General features: G+C 35.6%; 1 protein-coding gene across 6 annotated transcripts in view; it reads right to left on the bottom strand.

Annotated features, from left to right (window-relative positions):
• piezo2a (piezo-type mechanosensitive ion channel component 2a) overlaps positions 1-27,224 on the bottom strand; it is a 152,033-nt gene that overhangs the window by 56,191 nt on the left and 68,618 nt on the right. For 4 of the 6 annotated variants that reach the window (XR_015524630.1, XR_015524631.1, XM_087308996.1 and 1 more), the window contains 17 exons: positions 19,914-20,082; positions 19,481-19,609; positions 17,577-17,612; positions 17,345-17,477; positions 15,114-15,262; positions 14,443-14,673; positions 12,848-12,962; positions 12,408-12,598; positions 10,731-10,879; positions 10,414-10,587; positions 9,401-9,648; positions 6,222-6,382; positions 4,667-4,843; positions 3,727-3,849; positions 2,918-3,118; positions 976-1,180; positions 632-733 (listed from right to left, as the gene is read on the bottom strand). Coding sequence is in view for 4 of the 6 variants with exons in the window: in XM_087308996.1 (XP_087165122.1) it covers positions 632-733; positions 976-1,180; positions 2,918-3,118; positions 3,727-3,849; positions 4,667-4,843; positions 6,222-6,382; positions 9,401-9,648; positions 10,414-10,587; positions 10,731-10,879; positions 12,408-12,598; positions 12,848-12,962; positions 14,443-14,673; positions 15,114-15,262; positions 17,345-17,477; positions 17,577-17,612; positions 19,481-19,609; positions 19,914-20,082 (2,693 nt within the window). In the remaining 2 variants the exon portion in view is untranslated. Of the gene's footprint in view, positions 1-631; positions 734-975; positions 1,181-2,917; positions 3,119-3,726; positions 3,850-4,666; positions 4,844-6,221; positions 6,383-9,400; positions 9,649-10,413; positions 10,588-10,730; positions 10,880-12,407; positions 12,599-12,847; positions 12,963-14,442; positions 14,674-15,113; positions 15,263-17,344; positions 17,478-17,576; positions 17,613-19,480; positions 19,613-19,913; positions 20,083-27,224 lie in introns of all 6 variants that reach the window. The other 2 variants (XM_087308995.1, XM_087308997.1) reach the window with 1 other exon arrangement.

Here is a 27,224-nt window from a genome sequence, read left to right as displayed (position 1 = left end):
GGAGGTATGTGTGTGTGTTTGTGTGTGTGTGCGCGCGCATTGTCGCCCGGAGGTGTGTGTGTGTGTGCGCGGACGAGGGCAATGTGTGTGTGTGTGTGTGTTTGTGTCTGTGAAAAGAGCAGAGTGAGTCAGTTTTTAGAGTTTTTGCTCAATAAAATAGTCAGTCGTCTGAATTTTCAAGACCATCGTCTGTATTTACATTGACCCACTGGCAGCTAAAATCCACGCCTACACTATCGAGCGTGTATGAACTGTGATTACTTTTATATTGCTGATTAGCTGTTTGGCATTTCACTCTCTGACTGAAGGCAGTCGACCAATCAGACTGTCATCGGTCCAATCTGCGCGCTAAGGAGGGGTTTGGGAACAAATGAATCACTGGACGATTCATACAGGAGTCGCTGGGATAATTAGGTAAAAATAAATGCAGATTATGAGACCATGAAAGTGTTTTTTGACCTTGCATGCATATTAGACTGCTGTTGGAGACCCTTACAACCAAGATATGACCCTATTTCATGTATAATATGGCCTCTTTAAACAATAGATGCATGGTTATGGTTTTACTTTGAAGTTTCACAATAACAGTCCTTCTGAATTTGGGCCCTCGCTCTAATGTCTGATTACTCACACAGCAGGAAGAGGGAGTTTGGTTTTGTGTGGAAGTCTGGGAAATACAGCCACTTGATGACGTTTGAGTCCATGCTGGAGGACGAGCGTCTCCACGGATAATCTAAACCACAGAAAACACAGTCAGACTCATAAATGTGAGGTAAGTCATGATTCATCAAAAGCCTTCGCACTAATATTTATTCTAAATATACGATTTTATTTTTAGAAACCTCCCCGTTAAACAGCACTGAGGAAATATTTTTTTTTAAATCCAAACTTCATATAATTCTGACTTCGACCGTACGTATAAAAAACAAATGCAATTATTAGTAAATGAGGCGCATTACTTCTGCATCAGCTCACCTGTGCATGCTGCCGGAGGGATGCCGATACACATCAGGTACTGGAAGGACAGCAGACAGGCTAGAAAGCAGCAGTATTTTGACCAGACGTGAGCGATGGCCTTCCTGCGGCGCTGATACATCACTGCGATCAGACCGAACGCGTGCAGCATAGCGAAGAAATCCATCCGCTGACCAATCACATTCACCGCCAGCAGAAAACACGTCTGGAGGAGCATTCGAGAACATTACCACATGCTAATTAAAATACAATGTACATCACACAATGCAGATCTAAACAACAGCAATCCTGGCGTCTTTGTGTGAGCTACTTTGAGAATGCTGGGGAAAATAACTTTTGTTTTTATTCCACTACACTGACTCTGATCGTTAAATTCGGTCCTTTGATTAGACAGATTACACGAGCTGGATTTACTGGTGAAAATGCTGGGAAAATCATTTGTTTTGTTTTTATTCCACTACGCTGACTGTGATTGTTAAATTCTCTGTTTCATTAGACAAATTACATGAGCTGGATTCACTGGCGAAAATGCTGGGGAAATAGTTTGTTTTGTTTTTATTCCACTACACTGGCTGCAATAGTTAAACTCCCTTTTTGATTAGATAGATTACACGAGCTGGATTCACTGGTGAAAATGCTGGGGGAAATATTACGTTTTGTATTTATTCCTCTAGACTGGCTGTGATTGTTAAATTCCCTGTTTGATTAGACAGATTACACAAGCTGGATTCACTGGTGAAAATGCTGGGAAAATCATTTGTTTTGTTTTTATTCCACTACGCTGACTGTGATGGTTAAATTCTCTGTTTCATTAGACAGATTACATGAGCTGGATTCACTGGTGAAAATGCTGGGGGAAATAGTTTGTTTTGTTTTTATTCCACTACACTGGCTGCAATAGTTAAACTCCCTTTTTGATTAGATAGATTACACGAGCTGGTTTCACTGGTGAAAATGCTGGGGGAAATATTACGTTTTGTATTTATTCCACTACGCTGACAGTGATCGTTGAATTCTCTGTTTCATTAGACAGACTACATGAGCTGGATTCACTGGTGAAAATGCTGGGGTAAATATTACGTTTTGTATTTATTCCTCTAGACTGGCTGTGATTGTTAAATTCCCTGTTTGATTAGACATATTACACAAACTGGATTCACTGGTGAAAATGCTGGGGGAAATAATTAGTTTTGATTTATTCCACTACACTGACTGCAATAGTTAAACTCCCTCTTTGATTTAATAGATTACACGAGCTGGATTCACTGGTGAAAATGCTGGGGGAAATATTACGTTTTGTATTTATTCCTCTAGATTGGCTGTGATTGTTAAATTTACTGTTTCATTAGACGGATAACACGAGCTGGATTCACTGGTGAAAATGCTGGGAAAATCATTTGTTTTGTATTTATTCCACTACACTGGCTGTGATCGTTAAATTCTCTGTTTATTTAGACAGATTACATGAGCTGAATTCACTGGCGAAAATGCTGGGGGAAATAATTAGTTTTGATTTATTACAGTACACTGACTCCAATAGTTAAACTCCCTCATTGATTAGACAGATTACACGAGCTGGATTCACTGGTGAAAATGCTGGGAAAATCATGTTTTGTTTTTATTCCACTACACTGACTGTGATTTTATAAATTCCCTGTTTGATTAGACAGATTACACGAGCTGGATTCACTGGTCAGACGAGCTAGAAACATCATTATTTCTAAACAATGTTCGGAAAGAAGGTTTAATATCAAGCAGAGCTTCTCCACAATGTCGTCTATAGCTGTGAATTGCGTAAGCCCCATGTATTTTAAGCAATAAATTACATTTTAAACAATGTCACAATAGAAAACCCGTATGTTAAATGATAATACCATTTAACAATATTACTGTTGGAAAGGCCTCTGTCAAACAACATCAATCAATGCTGGTGTGACTGTACCTCCAGACCGAACTTGTAGAAGAAGTAGTTGATGAAGTATTTGGCGCAGTTGACGATGCCATCGTCCAGATGCTGCCGTGTGATGTTGTGAAATATAGTTCTCGTGACTGGAGGCGTGATGTTATTTTTCATTCGGTAGAAATCCTGGTGGCGGTAAATGGTCACTTCGAACGCCAAGAGGGCCAGCATTAATAAGTTATTCTGTGTGGGGGGAAATGAAACAAAAACGACAGATAAAGCTAACATTCAAGTGAGTATACGAACAAGCAAAGTCCAAAATTTGTATTAGGAAATTATAAATAAAATCTTGTTTAATTTGCATCGTGAGATTCAAATGGAGGCACTTTTTGGAGGTAAAAAATAGTGTGCTGTCATATTAATATATAAAGACTTTGATTTTGCCAGTGAAAATTCTCAGAACAACTGTAAATGTAGCTACAATAATAAAAACTAAAGCAAGGTCTTTTAAAAGAATTATAAGTTCTAGTGCCAAATCTTCATACATATAAAAGTGAATACAACATTATTAGCCCCTTATTATTAATGCTCCAGTCTTTTTTTTCAAATATTTTACCCTTTGATGTTTATGCTCAGGCTTTCACTCATTCATAGTTTTTAAAAACGTTTTATAGTCAGAATTATAATGAATTAGATCTGAACAATATATCTGTATCTGTTTATTTTAATATCGTTAAACAGATACATGATTAAAAAAGAAAAGCTAATGAAAATTTTCTAAGGAAATGTTTTATTTTTAGAAATACTCAGCAACAATGTTGTACATTTCTCCAGTCTTGTGTATCTCTTACCCTCAGATACTCCAGCAGGGGACTGAACTTTCTCAGGCCGATCCAGTTTGCCGGATCCACGGGGCCGATGTAGAGCAGAGATTTAGCCATGTCTATCCGCTGGGCCTCGGTGTAGTTATCCGGCTTGAGGAAAGACAAACAGACCAGTGTTTTCATACATATTAATATACATGAGCTGAAGTGCAGTGTTGGGGGTATTGCATTAATGAGAGTTAGAAGAGGAGAGCTATTATGCAAAAATCACTTTTATAAGGGATTTCAACACAGTTGTGTGGAACAGTCTGTGAATATAACCAGCTAATAATGGTAAAAATGCACATTTATATATATTTAAAAGAGCTATAAGTTCTAGTGCCAAATTTTTAAACATATAAAAGTGAATACAACATTATTAGCCCCTTATTATTAATGCTCTAGTCATTTTTTACAAAGTCTTATTTGTTTTATTTCAGCTACAATAAAAGCAGTTTTTAATTGTTCTAAAGTCATGTTAAGCTCAATATTATTCGCCCCTTCAGCAATATTAGTGTTGGATTGTCTCCAGAACAAACCACTGTTATACAATGACTTGCCTAATTACCCTAACTTTACCCTAATTACCCTAGTGAAGCCTTTACATGTCACTTTAAGCTGTATACTAGTGTCTTGAAGAATATCTAGTCTAATATTATGTGCTGTCATCATGACAAAGAGAAAAGAATCAGTTATTAAGTTATTCATTATTATTATTATTATTATTATTATTATTATTATTATTATTATTATTATTACAAACAAGCAAGCCCAGCTTGAATGTGAAAAATAAAAAACATGACACAATACTTTTCTTAAAACGTCATTAAATATCTTGTTCAGTTAGAATTTTAAAGATGTAACCCAAGATTGTACTGCATTAATATACATGTATATTCCCATTACTGCAGAGCAGTGAATGTCTCACCATGGAGCAGTTTCTGGCGTATGCGGCCGGGCTGATGGAGGTCAGCTGATACAGCATCTTGCAGACGATGATGATGCAGGTCCAGACGGTGCAGACGCTGGACGCCAGAGGACGAAACTGACAGAACGGCAGAGCGAACGCCCAGCTCACCACAAACACATAGTTGAACAGAGACACCTGACAATCACACAAAACACACACACACACACACACACACACACACTTCTAAGAGCTATAAACAAGGATGATGTAGGTGTGTTTGGCTGGTTTAAGATGACCCATCTATGTCAGATGAGTAACTAGAAACTGATCCCTCCTGAATGAATCTAGTTTTGAATGAACCATTTCAATCGCTCACATCACTTCTAAATAAATCAAGAGATGTATTTTTTATAAAAAGAATCATTTGAATGATCATCCTTCATTAAATGGACATTCATTCATTTTCCTTCAGCATAGTTCTCTTATATATCAGGGGTCGCCACAGCGGAATGAACCGCCAACTATTCCTCATATGTTTTAAGCAGATGCCCTTCCAGCTGCAACCCAGTACTGAGAAAATTAAAGGGACAGTTTACCCAAACAAAAAGTGGAAAAAAAATAAATAATTGTGCATAGGGATGCACCAATCCTATACTCAGATTATAGATTGTACAATGAGTTTCTTAAAAATAAACAAATTAAATACTTTAAATCAATATAATACATGTGTAAAACACTATGCTTGTAACTCAACATAAACTGCAACAGAACTTAATATAAAAATGTTGCCAAGAAAATATTTAAAAAAAAAACCAAAAATAATTATATATATATATATATATATATATATATATATATATATATATATATATATATATATATATATATATATATATATGTATATGTGTGTGTGTGTATATATATATATATATATATATATATATATATATATATATATATATATATATATATATATATATATATAATAGCACAGAGCGGCATTTAAAATCTGACCAAATTTAGCAATTTAGAAACTTTATTTTTCTCTAAATATTTTTTAATTCACTTTTACTGAGCATATTTCATTCAAATCGATGAACATTTTTAGTTGAAATATCCACTAACTTTATCAGTATTTTTGACACAAACTGTTATTTATTTTTTTTACAGAAGAGATATTATTTGGGTTTCTATACCTCAACATTATCAGTAGTATAGAAACTGCAATATGTTTTACAAAAAAACTGCTCTATCAGATCTGCATCATCGCTACTCAGATTTTTGGAATCAGTTTGGTTCTTTTGTTTTGTATTAATTCCTTTTTGTTTGTTTATTTATTGCCACATCAGCAAGTAATGTCTACTTCATGGCAAGATTAAAATAGATAAAACAAATTACATGAATAAGAGATTATACTATCATTTCTGGATCAGTTCTAGCAATAAAGTTCTGTATAATTAAACCCAGCAGGATGATTTTATATATACTGTATGATCAAATCTAGACCTCTTTTTTAATGAAGGACAAGAAAATTGTCGCACAATAAAGCAATAAGCATAATAGTTTTGCAGACCTCTTTGACGGAGACCCAGATGATGTACGATGAGACGATTTTGATGATGTGCAGCTCCAGAATCCACCAGATGAAGAGCTGCAGCTTCTGAATGCAGTCCAGAAACTTGAGGAACAGCACCGTCAGTCGCTCCACCACCAGATGCCACTTACTCTTCAGCTCTGCGCAAGGCACACCACATTCTTACTTTTACAACATGCATATTTTATCTATACTGATTTTTTAAAAATATATTTTTGTATATTAAATATTAATTTTCCTTTTAATTAAACTCAAAACTAACAGAACAACTACTGAGATAAAAATAATTGGAAAAAAATCAAACATATTAATGAAGATTAGTCAACTTTCCTTCGCTCTTTCTCTCTCTCTCTCTCTCACACACACACACACACACACACACACACACTGTTCACATGATTGGTCTACACGTGTGCAGAAGCATCCCCCTGAGTTTCTGTGTTTTATTCCAGACAGAGTGAAATAAAGATTCAACATGACGACACAGAAACGTCTCGGAGAAGCAGCCAATAATGGAGGAAATATTTCACATCTCAAAACAGACATAAAACACTCAGAGCCACAGATGAATCACAGAGACATGTTTATGAAAAACATAAAGCAGAGCGGCCGAGAAACTGCAGAAAAGAGCACTTTCACCTGCACTGTAGATGCGCACGCACACGCACACGCACACACACACACACACACACACACAGATATTTTCTGATACACACAGCACAGAAAATACTGTGTGTAAAAGTCTAACCAGGGTCAGCAGAGAATAACTCAAACCAGGCTTATTAATCAATATAAGCTGCAAAGAAACTGAATGTGTAAATATGTAGAAATGTAAATATTAATTATAATTTATATTAATTATCATATAAAACTTTTCAAATGAAAAGGAGAATAAAATAAAATTCATAATAAAAAAACAACTAAATAAACTAAAGATAAAGATTAAAAAATAATACAACTAAATTATTCAAACTTTACAAATCTACGAGAATGAAATATGAAAAACTAATTCACAAACTATTCAGAAAAAACAACAAACACTAATGCAAACAATAAAAACATAATAATAAGTGAAAACAAAAGGTAAATTACCAAAACATTTATGACAAATATTACAATGAAAAACATAAAAATAAAAACTAATTAATAAAGCATCTATAAAAAACATGAATCCAAATAACAAAACACTTAAAAAATAATAATAAAAATAAAAAAATTAGAATAAAAAATGTAAAAATAACAACTTAAAATAGAACAAAAATATTTATCAGACCCCCTAGTTTTCCCCCATTTTTTGGTGATTTTTTGCAATAAAAATGACTGATTTTGTGGCAGTAATTCCCAGAAATGTGCAGACAATTTTGCAATTAAGATATATATATATATATATATATATATATATATATATATATATATATATATATATATATATATATATATATATATATATATATATATATATATATATATATATATATATATATATATATATGTATATGTAACATTTATTTACTAGGTAGTCTACTATGTTAGGTGTACAATCTGTTACAATGACAAATCATAAAAATGAAGCTTCTTTATTTTGGTCTCTTGTCAAGACAAGATCTGAAACAATAAAGATTAAGCCAAAGGAAGGTTGTATAACTCTTACTTTTATCCATGATCCTACTTTCCCTCAGATTTCACTACCCGGAGCGTCTGACATCATGTACTTCACTCAGGACATGCGTTAGAGCTTCCCCCCACTGTACTACACTTAAAACACTGATTGCCGTAAAACTCAATGGCAGGGAAGTGTTTTCTCTTGTTAACAGAAGGAAAAAGTTAAACGAAAACATTTAGCGATTTTACACAGAGTGTAATACCAGCCACACATAATGTAAAGCACAAATAATGTCCTTTAATTCGGTCATTTCCAGTGGATATCATCCTTGAATCAATCTCATCTCCACCTGTCTGTTCCATTGCTCCATTTCCTTCAACTTTCTTTTGCAGTTTGAAGCACGTCAAGCGCACAAAACGCCCCATTCGTGCCACAGACGGTCTAATCTTTACTATATATATAATACTATGACTTCAAATGTAAATCAGTCATGCTTCATCTGCATCTGCTTACTTCACAGGCTGAAAACTCTCGTGCACTGCGTATGCAGCGTCTATAAGTCATGTAAAACAATTTATTGCAAACTTAAATCAATATACTTTGATTATATGGTTTGAAATTGGTTGTTTTTATGAGATTAATTACATTTTTTTGGGGGGTATTACTTTGCGTTTAATTAAGAGTTTTGCAGGATCCCACAAATATGTTTTGTTTTGAATTCAGCGATCACGAAATCTGGAAATACTAGAGGGTCTGATATATAACAAAAACCTAAATAAATTAATAAAAATTGTACAACTAAATTACTAAAACTTTAAGACTAATATTAAAATGAAAAATATAAAAATAAAAAAAAATAATAAACAAAAACACAAATTTTAACAACTAAACAAAAAATAACTTGAATAAATAAATAAATAAATAAAAATGACAAGACTACCTTTCAAATGAAAAGAGGACTGAAAAATATAAAAACAAAAACAGTCATGAACTAATAATAACCTCTGACATGAATAAACCCATTGACAAATAGAGTTTCAGATCTGCTGTGTTTGCAGATGAACAGCTCTTTCTGTGTATACAGTATATATAGAGCCTTTACTGAGTCAGGTTATGAGCAGGTATTTAATAACTCGGTGTGAAAGCCATGAGTCTGCTGTGACTGTAAAGTAAAAGTGTTTACACATCAGCAGGTCTAGGCGCTTTATATTCTGTGGTGTTTACTCTGAGGACTCAAATGGACACTAATAAAATCCTTCAGCAGACGCTTCGGATATTGTATCGCAACCAATGTTAAATTAGGTTTAACAGCTTCATTCAGGACAGGATATCCAATATGATTTGGTCTTATTTAATTTAGTTTAAAGGGCACCTATGCTAACATAATTTTTATATCGGGATTTTTTAACTTTCAGAGTAACTTTTAAATATTAAATCAAGCCAAACGACACAAACAGTATAGACGGTTTCATGGGCATTTCTGCTATGCCAAGTCTATTAATACTTGCAAAACAGAGTCAACTATAATGATCTGCATAACAGAGTCTGACTGTACCTGAGGTCTGCTCCAGCACTGGATCTGCTGTCATCGGGCAGGTGAACAGTGAATCCTCCATCTTCTGCTCTTCAGTCTGTTTAACATCCTCTTCCTCCAGCTCCACTCTCTCATCTTCATCCTCATTCTCATAATGATAATTATTATCCTCCTCATCCTCCTGCTTCTCCACCTCTTCCTCGTTTGTGGAGTTAAATGTAGGTTTGATCATGGAAATGTCCACCAGACTGCCATCCAGATGAACCAGCCTGAACATCAAGACACAAACAGATATACTGAACAGAACACAACCTGAACAAAACCATAGCATAACATGAACATAACCGGAACATAACCTGAACAAACCCAAAACACAACCTGAGCATAAGCAAAACATATCCAGAACATAACTAGAACGTAACCTAAACCAAAAGAAAACCTAAGCTGAGCATAACCTAAAAAGAAACTGAACAACCAGAAAATAACTCGAACATAAGCAGAACATAACCTGAAGACAACCTGAGTATAAGCTGATCATAATTTAAACACAACCAGAAAATAACCAGAGCATAACATGAACATAACCAGACCATAACTTGAACATAACCAAAACAGAACATGAAGCTAACTGAAATGTAACCAGAACACAACCAAAACAAATCCTGAGCATTACCTGGGAAAACCTGATCATATTCAGGACTAACCAGAGCACAACCTAAACATAACCTTGAACATAATCTGAACACAACCAGAAAGTACCATGAACATAACCAGAACATAACCTGCCTTAGAGCAGGTTAGCTCTGAAGTGTAAAAAACAATGGAGATAAAGAGCAATTAACAATTGGCTTCCTTCTTGGTCCCTAAAACATAGGATTGATGCAAACTACACTGAAACTTAACTGGATAACCAGCTAATCTGTCTTCATTGTACAGGCCACACATCTTAGTCCATCTCAAAACTTTCAATCTGACTAATAGAATACTAGATCCAAACGAGCATCATTTTGTGAATGACTGGGGCTGTGCTGTACCTGGAGATGGTGCTTTTCTGTTTGTCGGCCACAGTCTTGATGTCGGTGAGCTCCAGAAAGCGCTCGTGGAAATAGTGCAGATGCAGGATACACACCAGCAGGAACCATGTGGGAATGAAGATGCGAGTGAAGAGAGCAGGAACCGAGAACTTCTCCAGCCCGAGATCCTCCAGCCTGCACAGAAGAGATCAGTCAATAGCCCTACTAGAGTTATGCTTTTCATAAAAAATATACATATATATATATATATATAATAGATTTGAGCAAAAAGATTTGAGCAAAGTAATCATGCATAATGGAGCAGGCCTAAGGCTTACTTCTCTCTGCTCATGCCGGTCATGTTGGACCACACGTTGATGGAGGACTCGAATTGGAAAGTGTAGACCAGGATGAGCACCAGCATGGTGTAAACCACCACTGACATCCAGAAATACTTCAGCATCCACCGCCAGCGCTCATAGTGCAGCTGAAAACAAAGACAGGTCCAGAATATCACATCACATCAGAAATGCAAGCAAACAAACAGAAAACAGATCCAGAACATCAAATCAGTGTGTGATAAAAACTGCTGAGGAGATGAGTGAAGAAAAACATGCAAACAAACAAACACTCGAATAAATGAACAAACGAACGAACAAACAAACAAACACAAAACAGATCAAGAAAAGCACATCAGTGTGTGATAAAACTATTGCTGAAGAAGAGATGATGAATGCAGGAAAACATGCAAACAAACAAATCTAAAACACCATGTCAGTGTGTGATGAAAACTGCTGAGGAGATGAGTAAAGAAAAACATGCAAACAAACAAACAAACAAACAAACAAACAAACAAACAAACAAACAAACAAACAAACAAACAAACAGATCAAGAAAAGCACATCAGTGTGTGATAAAACTATTGCTGAAGAAGAGATGATGAATGCAGGAAAACATGCAAACAAACAATTCTAGAACACCATGTCAGTGTGTGATGAAAACTGCTGAGGAGATGAGTAAAGAAAAACATGCAAACAAACAAACAAATAAACAAACAAACAAACAAACAAACAAACAAACAAACAAACAGATCAAGAAAAGCACATCAGTGTGTCATCAAAACTATTGCTGAAGAAGAGATGATGAATGCAGGAAAACATGCAAACAAACACTCGAACAAACAAACAAACACTCAAACAAACAAACACATAGCAGATCCAGAACATCACATCGGGTGCGATGAAAACTGCTGCAGTAGAAGAGGTGAATGAAGAATAAACATGCAAACAAACAAACACTCGAACCAACAAACACTTAAACAAACAAATACTCAAACAAACAAACAAACAATTAAACAAACAAACACAAAACATAACCAGAACATCGCATCGGGGTGCTATGAAAACTGCTGCAGGAGAAGAGGAAGTGAATGAAGAAAACCATGCAAATAAACAAACACTTAAACAAACAAACAAACAAACAAACACAAAACAGATCAAAAAATCCCATCAGCGTGTGATGAAAACTATTGCTGAAGAAGAGATGATGAATGCAGGAAAACATGCAAATAAACAAACACTCGAACAAACAAACAAACACTCGAACAAACAAACACAAAATAGATCCAGAACATCACATCGGGGTGCAATGAAAACTGCTGCAGGAGGTGAATGAAGAAAACATGTAAACAAACAAGCAAACACTATAACAACCAAACAAACAAACAAACAAACAGAGGACAGACAAATGCAAAACAAATTAATAAAGTCAAAGATGATGCTCTGTCAGAGCATAATAAGCAAACAAAAATATTAAGCAAGACTTAAAATAAATGATGATCAACAAACAAAAATGACAGACAAACACAAAACACTCTACACTGATTTCTGTTTAATACTTTCCTTCCTGTCATGAACACAATATACCACTTTAATGCCTGCTATTTGTCAAAGTTGCAGTGAAATCAATGCATTCGTCTGTTTTCAGAGTTGCTCCTCTTCAGAATGAACACAAACCTGATAAAGCGCCACGCAGAAGAGAAACATCATCATGTAGATAATCTTGTACATGACGATGCGCCCCTCGAAGCTGACGAAGAAGAACATCCCTCCACAGATGTAGATCCAGTATTTATTGAGCATCGCCATCAGTGAGCTGCCCAACACCTCCATCATCTCTCTGTGTCCGGCGGCCTCGTCCTGCAGACCTGCACAAATGTACACAACACTCACTCATCCCACATTCAGGGTTACAGTATGGAGTTATAGACCAAATTATTCATCCTCCTGTGACATTTGCATTCTTTTCAGATATTTCCCAAGCGCTGTTTAAAGGGACGATTCACACAATATGAAAATGTACTTTCTATTTACTCTCCCTCAAGTGGTTAAACCTTCTGTTGCACACAAAAGAGGATCAATAATGAAATAATAAAGAGTGTAGTTGTGTCTCTCACCGAGTTTGTGTCCGTCCACTGTGACGTCAGAGAGCTGAGGGTCATCGGTGTGCTTTTCCCTCCGCTCTGTCAAAAACTGCCTCAACAACAGCCAGAAGCTGAGGAGACACAGCGTCTACACACACACACACACACACACACACACACACACACACACACACACACACACACACACCATATTACTCATATTAGACAAAATGAGGCTGTGTGTGTGTGTGTGTGTATGTATGTGCGTGCGTGTGTGTGTGTGTGTGTGTGTATCAAACAGCTTTGAGTGGTTCATTGTTTTCATTTGCAGGTGAATATGTTTAAACACAACACCTTTAGTAATATCGTCTTCTTTAATATCTTCCATAATGAACTTTCAGGGATTTTTTCCCAATATTTACAATGCTCTTTATAAATCCTAAAATTCAGTTTGTCTCAATTCACACTTTAAGTGTGTTAAATCTGATTGTTATAAAACATTAAAAACTATGATTGAGTTTAATAAATGTGAGCGCTGCACATTCAGTGTGGTGGTGCTCAATTATTTGGTTTTAGACAGTTTTATAAATTTTGTTTCTGCAAAAAAGGAGTACCCTGGGCTTGTTTATCAGACATCTGGCAAATCAGTACACTGTGGGTCAGCTAGCCAATCAGAGAACTCTGGTTTAGCTGGCCAATCAGAGCAGTCTGGTTCAGCTGGCCAATCAGAGCAGTCTGGGTAAGTGGGTTAATCAGAGCAGTCTGGTTCAGCTGGCCAAACAGAATTCCCTTTATTCGGCAGGCCAATTAGAGGACTCTGGTTCAGCTGGCCAATCAGTACACTGTGGGTCAGTTGGCCAATCAGACCACTCTGGTTCATTTGACGAATCAAAGCACTCTTGTTCACTCTGGCCAATCAAAGCACCCTTCTGGTTTAGCAGGCCAGTCAGAGCACAATAGTCTAGTGTCTAATCAGAGCACTTTGTTCAATTGGCCAGTAAGAGCACTCTGGGTCAGCTGATCAATCAGAAAAATCTGGTTCATCTGGCCAATGCGAGCACAATGGTCTAGCTGGTCAATTAAAGGCACTGTTCAGTTGGCCAATCAAAGAAGTCTGTTTCAGCTGGCCAATCAGAGCAGTCTGGTTAAGCTGGCCAATCAGAGTAGCCTTGGTCAGTTGACCAACCAGAATAGTCTTGTTCAGTTGAAGCACTGTGATTCAGCTGGCAAATCAGTACACTGTTGGTCAGATGGCCAATCAGCGCACTCTGATTCATTTGGCAAAGCAAAGCACTCTTGTTCAGCCAGCCAATCAGAGCACTGTGAGTCAGTTGGTCAATCAAAGCACTTAGAATCAATCAGAATACTCTAGCGTAGCAGGCCAATCAGAGCACAACAGTCTAATGTCCAATAAGATCACTTTGTTCAATTGGCCAATAAGAGCACTCTGGGTCTTGTTGGCCAATCAGAGGTTCTGGTTCATCTGGCCAATGCGAGCAGCACTATATCATACATCACGTTCATATGCAAATAATGAGCATTCCACAATTTAAACCTCGCCTAACGCAGTTAGTAACAACATAAAGAGCTTGTAAAAGAGTATTTAAAGACAGATGAAGTGGTCTTACTTTGGACCCCAGCTCTCGAAATGGCACTTCTTTCTTCAGGAAGAGTCCCGGCACCGGCTGCAGACACTCGAAGCTCCAGATGTACTGCAGGATGATGAGCAGATTCCCGTAAAACACCATGAACGGAGAGGTGACCATGGAGTATTTCCTGCGGTCGCGCACCATCCACAGAGTGCAGGACCAGATGAGGAAGACGAAGGTCAACCAGCTGACGTACGTGATGCTCCAGGCCTGAAAACGAGGAGGAAACACTGAGGATTTACACGCAAGAGGAAAATACACATATTGCATATTGACCAAATACACAATTAAAGCTGTATTTTAAATTACTTTTCTATTGTTTGCTTGAAAACAAATTTATTTACTCAATAAAACGGCATTTATAATATCTACTAAAATGTGTCTGTCAAACATATGTAACCTTCATTTACTTAAAAAAATGTATTCAGCGAAATATTTGTAGAACAAAATAAATACAATTACACTGTGCTTCGTACACAAACATTTAATTTGTTTTAAATATTTAATGCAAGTGTATTAAAGTAACTGTACTTTAATAACCTTAAAATGGACGGTAAATCGCTTTATTTCTCTGCGGACAAATCATTTATTAATTACAGTAATCAGTTATTTGTGTCTCTTTGAGCAGTGTGAGTGTGTGTGAGTCTGACCATCATGGCGATGAGAGCGCAGATGTAGCTCTGCTTCATGATGAACCTGAAGACTTTCACCACTGAATTCACCCGAACCACAGCGACTGGAAGCTCGGAAAGCTCCACATACGCAGAGTCAATCCTGTAAACACCGCAGTCCAGGCTCTCTGAAAAAGAGGAGATCTGTTGCTGGATTCTGTGAATCATCTGATATCTTACCCTTGAACATGAATGGAGGCTTTGCCTGTATATATATATAACTCTCTCTCTGGAAAGCAGGAGCTGCATTTCCAAGAATTGTGGGGAAAACAAATGTATGGAAAATATTTAGGAAACAGAGTGCAGATGTTTGTGGAAATACTGTATGAACTTAATTAAACAAACCATATCCTAAATATGCATCTGCACTAACCAAGAAAGAAATCTTAATCAGTTTTTTGCAGTAAATATCAAGTCGATATAAAGATAAAGACACAATTATTAGCTCTGGAGAGAAAATATTAAACATATTGTATATTTTTCAGATATTTCCCAACTGATGTTTAACAGATCAAGGACATGTTCACTGTATTTCCAATTATATTTGTTTTTCTCCTAGGAAAAGTTTTATTTCTATTAATAAATAAATACTAAATAAATGGTAAATTTTATTAGAAATGACTAATTTACAGAATAAAGCACTATTGTCTAATGAATTGCCAAATTAAACAAATGTAACCCAGTTAAGTCTTTAAATGTCACGTTAAGCCGAATGCTAGTATCTTGCAAAATAAGACGTATAAAATCTAATCTAAATCTAAAAGATCTAATAAAATATGACGTACTGTATATTATAGTATTATAAATATAAAACTATTATAGATGTGCTTTAAAAATCTTCGCACTTGTAAAATTATTTTAATTAGTAAAATAAATAAATTAATTAATTAAAATGTCAACTGCACTTAAAACTGCATAAATCGAACATATTAGAATCAGAAAGAAAAATAATACAAGACGTTATATTTATAAAAACGTATTGATTTTTTTCTTTTTATTATTTAGCAAAATAGAACACTTCAAAACTATGATTAAATATTTAAAAATAAAGTGATGCACGTTTTATAAAATTGAATGGAATAATATAAACAATAATATAAATTAATAATGAATAAAACAGTAATATATTTATCTACAACATGCATTACATTGTTAATTAGCCACGTTTAAAGAATAAGATTGTTTACTGGAATAAAAACGACACTGCGTATTCACAAAACTAGTCTGTTATTTAACTATATTTTATCAGGATGTGAAAAACGAGCGAGCAGATGAGCAAGCGAGTGAACGAACGAGCAACCGAACGAGCGAATGAACAAACAGACGAGCGAACGATTGAGTGAGCGAACGAGCGAACAAATAAATAAACGAATGAACGAACGAGCTAGCGAACCAACTGATGAACAAACGATCAAACAAACCAACAAACAAACCAGCCAAACAATGAACGAACGAACTAGCGAGCGAGCGAGCGAACAAGCAAACGAATGAACGAATGATCGAACGAGCATGCAAGAAAGCGAATAAGCAAGCGAACAAACGAGCAAATGAACAAGCAAGCGAACCAAAGAATGAAAAAATGAAGGAGCGAGCGAGTGAGCAAACGAAGGAGCGAGCGAGTGAACAAGCGTGCAAACGAAGGAGCGAGCGTGCAAACGAAGCAGCGAGCACACAAACTATCAAGTAAGCGAGCAAACGAACGAGTGAGCAAGCAAATCAATGAATGAATGAACTAATGAACAAGCGAACAAGCAAACCAACTAACGAACCAATGATTGAACAAACCAACAAACAAATCAATCAACCAACCAAAAAACCAACCAATGACTAGTTATTAGCTAAACAAATTATTATGATTGATTATTAGGTTGTCAGTAAAAATATATATATATTGAAACCTTTTGGCTGAACTTTTCTTGGAACCCATTGTGTGTGTGTGTGTGTACATGTTTTTGTGACATATCAGGATACAAATCTGATGACATGAGTATGACACGGGTATTACTCGAAGGTGGTGAATTATTAGTCATTCCTCAAAATTACACAGAATGAGTGTGTGAGGGTTGGGTTTAGGGGTACTGTGGGGTTAGACTGATACAGTAAAAAAATACACTTTGTACAGTAGATAAACAACAGAAACCTATGCAATGTGTGTGTGTGTGTGTGTGTGTGTGTGTGTGTGTGTGTGTGTGTGTGTGGGACTGACGTACGTGTGTCAGACTCAGGCTGGCCTGCTTTATAATGCGGAGTGGAGTAAAGATTTCGCTCCACACACTTGGTTCGCTTCTCATGAGAAACTGATGTGAAGTCCAGCGACGCTCCGTTTGACGTTACGATCAAAACCTGAGCAAGACAGAAAGAGTCGCAGTGTTTATTCTGCTTTCATTTAACGCTGCATGGCTTTCTGTTATCAGTAGACGATGTTTAATCTGTAGCTCAGACCTCAGGGCTGTTGTAGGCTTCTTGTGCCGTGAGCAGCTGAAAAGATAAAGAAACATATATGAAGAAAAAAATCATACATACATTTTAATCACATCCTAAAAACAACAGAAAAAACAACATGGTGTGCACATTTTCCGGTCCCACTTTATATTCAGTGGCCTTAACTAATATGTACACAGAAATTAATAGTTTGTTACAATGTATTTATTGTGTAAATGCATGTATTTATTGTGTACTTATGCTTGCTTAAATACCTGTATGTAATTACATCTGTATTTAACTTCTGTAATTACATTTGTAAATACACTGCTGACCATTCCCTACACCTTAACCCACCCTTAAACCTACCCTTACCACCAAACCTGTCCATAACCCAACCTCTATCCCAACTCAAGAGCACCAAAAGTGTTCTCAAATACTTTATGAACACAGAAAACACATTGTATTTATTTTTTGATGTAAGTACATAGTAGTTAAGGACCAATTTTCCATATAATTAATAATAATTTGAACGCTTTCACTGTAGTAAATCAACAAAACTACAACACCATTAAGCATTCCAAATACAAATGATGGAGGACTATAACACTATTCACACTAAAAGCATTTGATCATACAGAAATATTATGTTTGCTGTGTGTTCAAACTACTTATTTACAATGAGCTGAAACCACACAATTCTTCAGCCTTCTTTTGGGGACAACTTAATTGTTTTATGTTCAATCCACTTAAATTGTTAATAACATGAATGGATTGGGGTGACACGGTGGCTCAGTGGTTAGCACTGTGGCCTCACAGCAAGAAGGTCTCTGGTTCGAGTCCTGGCTGGGCCAGTTGGCATTTCTGTGTGGAGTTTGCATGTTCTCCACAGTCCAAACACATGCGCTATAGGGGAATTAGTGAACTAAATTGGCTGTAGTGCATGAGTGTGTGTGTGTGTGTGAATGAGTGTGTATGGGTGTTTCCCAGTACTGGGTTGCGGCATGTGTAAAAAATATGTTGGACAAGTTGGCGGTTCATTCCGTTGTGGCCACCCCCGACGAATAAGGAACTTGGCTGAAGGAAAATTAATGAATGAATGAATTGTGGTTATTTTTACAGTGTTTATTTAAAGTTATCTTTGTTATCTGATGTATATATGTATATCTGATCATATATATATATATATATATATATATATATATATATATAAATACCGATACAAATAATGAAGTATATTGAGAGCCCTGGAAGTTTTCCATGAGTAATTGTTGACTTGATTTAGAGTGCAGAGTGGGCGTGGCTAAATATCTACTCTCTGATTGGTCACATTTACTGCAGAGCTTCATAAATAATTCATTAACTCTGAACTCTTCAGCAGTCAGGCAATATTAACAGTATGGTCATTATGGACAGCATTAGTTATTCATGTGTAATTCCTGTTGAACTACAAATGAAAGTGAATTTAATGGTGTATTTTATGGAGTAATATATGAGCATTTAAAACCCAGATTGGTTTTCTACTTACTAAAGGCACAGACCTACTACACTGTAAATAATGCTGCTAATTTGTGTAAATGTATTAGTTAATACACATTTAAGTGAATTAAACATAAAACAATTCAGTTGTCTCAAAAAACAGTCATGAAGTTTCAGTTCACTTTAAATTAGCAAGCAGTAAGCATCATTTACTGAGTGTATGCAGATATGTCTGGGGTGTCAAACTCAATTCCTAGAGGGCCGAAGCCCTGCACAGTTTAGTTCCGACCCTGCTCCAACACACCTGTAGGTTTCAAACAAACCTGAAGGACTCGATTAGTTTGATCAGGTGTGTTTAATTAGGGTTGGAACTAAACTGTGCAGAGCTGCGGCCCTTTTGGAACTGAGTTTGACACCTGTGGTTTAAATGTGATGCAGACTGGTACATTTCTCTCATCTGTGTGATAGTGAGCCATTCTCCACAGCTGCCTCCTCTGGTCTGCAGTGTAAACATTAATGTCAGTGTTTTCAGGAGAAGCTGCATCATCTTTTCCCTCTGCTTCTGCATCCCTCACCTGCTGATCAGACATAATCACACACACGTCAGAAATAAATTCTCATACTGTGTGTGGTATATACAGTCAAGCTCGAAATTATTTATATCCCTGACAAAATTACTTTCATTCAACCAGCAAGTTTTTCTTTCAGCACAGGCATCTCCAAAAGATAATAAGACGATGTACAAAAAGCCACCATAGTGGAAATAATATATATATTTTAGCCAGAATCATGCAGCCCTATTAGTTATCACATTAGGAAAGTCAATTTCTGGCGAATTTGACCAAAATAGAAGAAGAAAAGTGTGTAAATAAGACTGACCGTGTCTTCTGACTCCTGCAGCCAGAGGCGGATGAGCGTGGCCAGAGTGTAATACAGAACCAAGAGCATGATGGGATTGACAAAGTGGTGCCACTCCAGAGCAGGGTTGACTTTAAACATCCAGGTGTGAGAGCAGTCCGTCTGAACCACCGGAGAAATCCCGAACAGACTGAGAAAAGCAGAGCAACACATCACATTATATTTACTCATTTTATATACAAAGTGTTGTATTGACAATTTAGCATTTAATAAACATTCACGTCAAAATTAAATATATATATATATACTCACAAAGTATAAAGACTGTAGACAATTAGTGAGTATTTTTGTTGTCAAATAAAAATAAAATATATAAATATATACACACACAAAAACTATGATATTATCAAATGATTGTTATTCCTAATGTACCTGAAAGGATTTTTTGACATATATCAAAAAGCATAATAGTTATAAGTTTTGCTCAGAAAATATTATTAAACAGGTGACATTTTACTTTACTAGGTAAGAAGTAAAGTTGCATCTATTTTTACTGTCTGAACACCTGTTTTTTTGATCATTCAGAGCTGATATTTTCATTTATTTATTTATTTATTTATTTATTTTATTATTTATGCTTTATTTCTCCAATTTATTCATTTAATTTTATTTATCCTTTATTTTTATAATTTATTTAATTTGTAATGTTTATGATATAATATGTTTATTTTTCCAATTTATTTATTTTTCCTTTATTTTTCCAATTTATTTATTTATTTATTTATTTATTTATTTATTTATTCATCTTTTTTTATTTTCCCTTTATTTCCCCAATTTATTTTTTATTTTTTATTTATCCTTTATTTCTCCAATTTATTTATTTATTCATCCTTTATTTTTATAATTTATTTAATTTATTTATCCTTTATTTATTCCAATTTATTTACTTATTAATTAATTAATTTTAAATTTTTTCTTTATTTCCCCAAATTATTTTTAATTTTTATTTATTCTTTATTTCTCCAATTAATTAATTAATTAATTAATTAATCAATTAATTTATTTATTTATTTATTTATTTATTTATATATTTTATTTATCCTTTTTGTTTCCAATTTATTTATTTATCCTTTATTTTTCCAATTTATTTATTTATTCTTTATTTGTCCAATTTATTTATTTATTTATTCATTTATTTATTTATCCCTTATTTTCAAAATAATGTATTAATTTATCCTTAATTTTTCAAGAAAAGTGCCATTGAGATTAAAAAAAATCTTTTCTTCTGGGAGTCCTGGCCAAGACATAATGCAAATTTATTCCATAGTCTTTTTTAAATGAATAAGCTAATTTTAAGAATTTTAAGCAAGATACAACACACAAAACACAACATACATATTACCATTCAACACAAGGATCATACATTAGCCTCTTTAAAAATAAAACAAGGCTCATTTAATTCATGCAACTTTTAAAATTACTCAAAGATTCCAGTGGTGTATTAATCTTAGACATGAATATTGAAATAGTAACATTACGAACTGACCCGAGGATAACAAATAACACAATCACCCAATCAGAAAACACTTTACTAAACTTTCAGCACAGAAAAACTAATAAAAGACAGAGGATCTGCTAATTCACTCCAGATTTCAGAAGGTTAAGCTTGTGTTTATTTCCCCTTATTTTCTCTAGCTCATATGGAACCAAAATTGGACGACTAAAAACGCATAAAAACTGCATATTCCTATTTTACAGGGTAAAACAAGTAAACAAGGTATTCAACCAAAAGAGAAAACACAGACACACAATTCAGATCCGCTGTGCATTAATGTGCATACAGTACCACTGATATATTATGTGTGTCATATTAAATTCAGAAACGGTAACTTGTCGCAGCTAAAAGCCAGATTAGGTGACGAACGCAGGCTTGTTGGTTTTTTATAGTTTTGGTGCTCTTGGTTCAATCATTGCGGTCTGCCAGATGCTCGTTTCGCAGCTACTTCACGACATGGAGAAAATATGAAGTCAGAATATTTTGGCTTTGGTGAATCGTCCAAACCCAAAGCGTGGCATCCAAGTCTTAATACTACGACTGAAAATAAGCAGAATAAGAGCCGCTATAGCTGTTCCAATGCGGCCAGTGTATAATAAACACACTCCCGAGCAGAAAACACTGCCATGAGGACACCGGCCAAATAATAAAGAACAGAAATCCACAACATTACTCATACACATCTCAGAAAAATCATGTATATCTTGAAGAGATCCCAGATATGTCCAAATGCCCAAAATTATTAGCCCCTTTAAGCTATATATATTTTTTGATAGTCTCCAGAACAAACCATCGTTATACAATAACTTGCCTAATTACCCTAACCTGCCTAGTTACCCTAATTACCCTAGTGAAGCCTTTAAATGTCACTTTAAGCTGTATAGAAGTGTCTTGAAGAATATCTAGTCTAATATTATGTGCTGTCATCATGACAAAGAGAAAATAAATCAGTTATTAGAGATGAGTTATTAAAACTATTATGATTAAAAATGTGTTATATATATACACACACACACACACACACACACACACACACACACACACACACACACACATACACATACACACACATTGGAGGTCAGAATTATTAACCCCCCTTTAAATATATATTTTTTTTTAATATTTCCCAAATGATGTTTAACAGAGCAAGGAAATTTTCACTGTATGTCTAATAATATTTTTTCTTCTGGAAAAAGTCTTATTTGTTTAATTTCGGCTAAAATAAATGCAGTTTTTAATTTTTTAAAAGCCATTTTAAGGACAAAATTATTATTTACTGTCATCATGGCAAAGATAAAACAAATCAGTTATTAGAAATGAGTTATTAAAACTTTTATAGTTAGAAATGTGTTGACAAAATCTATTCTCCATTAAACAGAAATTGGGGGGCTAATAATTCTGACTTCAACTGTATATATATTATATAACTGACCGGAGTGAAAGGACCAGAAAAAAATATATAGGTTTCCATTTTGTGCTCAAAACTACTTTTATCTGTGTTTATCTGAAACTATTAGCACAATGTTCACCAGCCAATCAGAATCTCATAATCAAGTGTTCAACAGCTCTGAGCTATAAATGAAAAATATTACATCTCATTGTTCTTTTATTTAATAGCAAATAAATATTATTAACTTAAATACTATTATTTAATAAACTTAATATTGTTGGTTATCATCAGAACTAATGCAGATAAAGAAATCCACATCCAATATTAAAACATAATACTTTAATATACAGTTAAAGTCAAAATTATTCGCCCTCCTGTTTTTTTTTTTCCCCTTTCAAATATTTTCCAAATGATGTTGAACAGATTCAGGAATTGTTCACAGTGTTTCCTCTAATATTTGTTCTTCTGGAGAAAGTCTTATTTGATTTATTTCGGCTAGAATAAAAGCAGATATTAAATGTTTTGAACCCATTTTAAGGTCAATATTATTGGCCCCTTCAGCAATTTTAGTGTTGGATTGTCTCCAGAACAAACCACTGTTATACAATGACTTGCCTAATTACTCTAACTTTACCCTAATTACCCTAGTGAAGCCTTTACATGTCACTTTAAGCTGTATAGAAGTGTCTTGAAGAATATCTAGTCTAATATTATGTGCTGTCATCATGACAAAGAGAAAAGAATCAGTTATTAAAAATGAGCTATTAAAAATATTATGATTAGAAATATGTTGAAATTAAATCTTACAGGAGGGCTAATAATCCAGGAGGACTAATAATTCTGACTTCATCTGTATATTTTGAAGAACACTATGATAGTTGAGCTGTAATACTTCCTTTGGCTGCACCCGAGAGACGACCCAACATGAAGACATTTGGTTCTAATCTCTGGTTTTGCTAAATTAGCATTTTTCCCACCCAGAATAGCCTCTTCTCTGGCTTTTGCACATAGCTGAAGCCAAGCGGGTGTGTAATCAAAACGGCGTCCTCACCGCAAACGCTGCATGACAAAGTGACGGCGCTGTTTATGCGAGCGTCAGAGAAAAGCTCTTTGTTTTTCGGCCCTGAGGTTCGCAGATCTCCTAATGTTTTTCCTAATAGACTCTTTCTCGGGTTTTGTTTGAGCAAGAAACCACTAAATCCTACAGAAACCACTTAATCCTGTGTGGCTAAGCGAAGGGGTTTAGTGAAGCATATTTCTTTCTGCTCTCATTGCACGTTTCTCTCTTTTATTCTGCTTCTTCATTGTATTTCTCGAAGGTAACAGGACTCATATTCACGGCGCTGTGTGTTTTCAGATCTGGGTTCAAACCTCAGATGTGTGTTTTATATCTGCGCCTTTTATAGAGGCTTTGAAAGTGTATGAGGTTTCAGGAAGACGTGCGGTGAGCGCTTTAAAACACTTTTAGAGGTCTGAATTGTTTATTTTTTAGTGTTTGGTCATGCTTTTGCCATTTTTGAACAGCTACTAATCTAGAGTAATGGAGGAAAAGCCAAACAGACACTGATAAACATGTCACTGCTGCGGAAGAGATTAAAGTCAGATTTAATATAAGGTACAGTTCTCGCTATTAATAAACCATTAACTATGACTTCTGCTTTTATGAAGCTTTATTTTGATGCTCATTAGTACACTGTAAAACAGTTAATGAACAGTTTTTGTATTTTGTGTTTATTTGCGGTTGTGAATTGCATTATGGGAAGTTAATCTCTGCCCTGTCCACTTTTGATGTTGAAAATTTGTGATCATTTTTGCAAATACTTACGCTTTCTCATAAGATCAGGCTGAACTATAATTACCAACACAGGCTAATTGTGAATATGTACCACCGTATACATTTCTGGAGAGCACCAATTATCACAAATCCTGTAGGAATTTAATGTATATAATCTAGTTTCATTCATTCATTCATTTTCTTGTCGGCTTAGTCCCTTTATTAATCTGGGGTCGTCACAGCAGAATGAACCGCCTATTTATCCAGAACGTTTTTACGCAGTGGATGCTGCTCAAGCCGCAACCCATCTCTGGGAAACATCCACACACACACACAGTCATACACTACAAACAATTTAACCAATCCAATTCACATGTACGGCATGTCTTTGAACTGCTTTGAAGCACCCGAAGGAAACCCACGTGAATGCAGGGAGAACATGCAAACTCTACACAGAAACGCCAATTGAGTCAAGGCTCGAACCAGCGACCTTCTTGCTGTGAGGCGACAGCACTACCTACTGCGCCACTGCTTCGCCCCTTGTAATCGATTAAGTAGTGGAAAATTTTCTCTCGTTTACCCGTTTCGTTCAGTGTGCGTGAGAGCTGTCAACACTCCCACAGACAGTCTCACGTGCTCTGCAGATCGACAGAGGCGCGCCTTTATGGGACTCCCAAAATTCGTCCCGTAAATCCCATAACATGTCAAGGACAGTACTTTTGTTTTCGCTTTCAAAAGCTTGTATATGTAATTAGCATAAGTTTACTGAAATATTGTTTCTTAAATGCAATCTAACCCAGTTATGTGGAACCCACTAACATAACATAAGCTAACATAATTTTGAGAGAGTGGCTAGTGTCAGGTTCAAGAGAAATTTTAGGCAGATTGAGTTACCAGTACTCTGCATTGTCTAGTGACCAATACAAGTAAACAAGTTAACTACAAAAAGCAAGTTTGTACTCAAAGTGTACAAAAATGTAGTATGATATACTAAGCATAACTACAATTTGTAAGTTTACTGAACTTGTCATATTGAGTAATCAGTACTCGTGTTGTTTAGTAACCAATACAAGTAAACAAGTTACCTAAACAAAGTAATGGTTAGTAATATTTACTCAAAGTTGGTGAGCTTATTTGCTTCATAAATATGAGCAATCAGTTTCCACAGGTTTTTTAAGTAAACACAAGTTGTTTCTTTTTTTGATAGTGTATGCGTTTTTGCATCACTTTTTTACTTAAGCCTACTTTTGCTCTAATGGCTGCCGTTGGGAATATTAGTGTGTGGACTGTCAGAATGATCCAGATCGGCTGATCCAGGACTAATTGAGAAGAATTGCATCTCTGTTACTCAAAGGCTCTTTTGAGTCACCTCTGATTGTTTTTTCTCTTTCTCTGTGTCTCGTTCGCTCCTGAAAGCAGCTGTGTAATGCAAACGCAGGCCAATGGGTAATGAGAAACAGCTGGAGTCTCCATTCTCCGTCGCCACCAAAACCAGCAGCACTTTACATCTGCGAGAGCCGAGATTTGAGCATCTGACTGAGGGAATATCCATTAATGATACTGATGCTCACTACACACCATCACTATCATCATCTGACAGGGGATAGAGATGTGCGGCGTTAATGTGACATTCATGACGTTTACGTTTAAAGTGACGATGCTTATTATAATCCCAAATCAGAAAAGCCTAAGCTGAACAACATCTCAGAGGGCGCTGCATCAAGAATCCTCATTCATCTATAAGCCAGATCACCACATGGGCTCAGCACTACTGCGGGAAACCTTGGTCAAGTACCACAATATGTAGTTACATCCACAAATGCCTATGAAAACTGTACTGTGCCAAAAGGAAGCCCTATGTTAACAGTGTCCAGAAGCACTGTCGATTTCTCCAGGCTTGAAGGCATCTGGAATGGATCATCACACAGTGGATATGTGTACTGTGCTCAGATCATTCAGCATTTCAGGTATTTTCTGGAAGAAATGGACGCTGTGTGCTCCAGACCAAAGAAGAAAAAAATCATCCGGACTGTTACCCGCAACAAGTCCAAAAGCCAGGGTCTATCATGGTATGTAGTTGTGTCAGTGCCCTTGGCAAAGCTAACTTACACTTCAGTGATGCACCGTTAATGCTGAAAAGTACAGAGAGATTTTGTAGCACAATATGCTGCCTTCCATTCAAGAGACACCCATGGAGAGGGTGGAGAGAATTCAGGTACTTGACTGGCCTGCCTGCAGTCCCGACCTGTCTCCAATAGAGAATGTGTGGGAATGAGGACCCCACACTGTTGCCCACCTTAAGACTTGCAGGAAGAATGGGACAAAATTACACCTGAAACTCTTTATCGCTTGGTGTCTTCCCGCATAAAACTTCCTGCATATAAGCTGTAAACAATGCATGTGCATGACCCCCATAAAGCATATCATTATTCCTTTAAAAAAGAAAGTCCTTAACCGTGTACTCTGAGAAATTGTCCTAAACTGGGGTGATACCTTTTCAAAGTATGTGTATTATAAAAAGTAGATATTAGTACTTGTAAAAATGTACATAAGTCACTAAAAATACAAAACACAAAATTCTCTTGAATCCATTCACAGTGTAGATTAGATAAC

Source organism: Danio rerio, chromosome 24 (assembly GCF_052040795.2).
Source record: "Danio rerio strain M-AB ecotype USA chromosome 24, GRCz13ab, whole genome shotgun sequence".
Taxonomy (NCBI): Eukaryota; Metazoa; Chordata; class Actinopteri; order Cypriniformes; family Danionidae; genus Danio; species Danio rerio.
The sequence above is the reverse complement of the archived record's forward strand: the minus strand, read 5'-3'. Positions and strand labels throughout refer to the sequence as shown.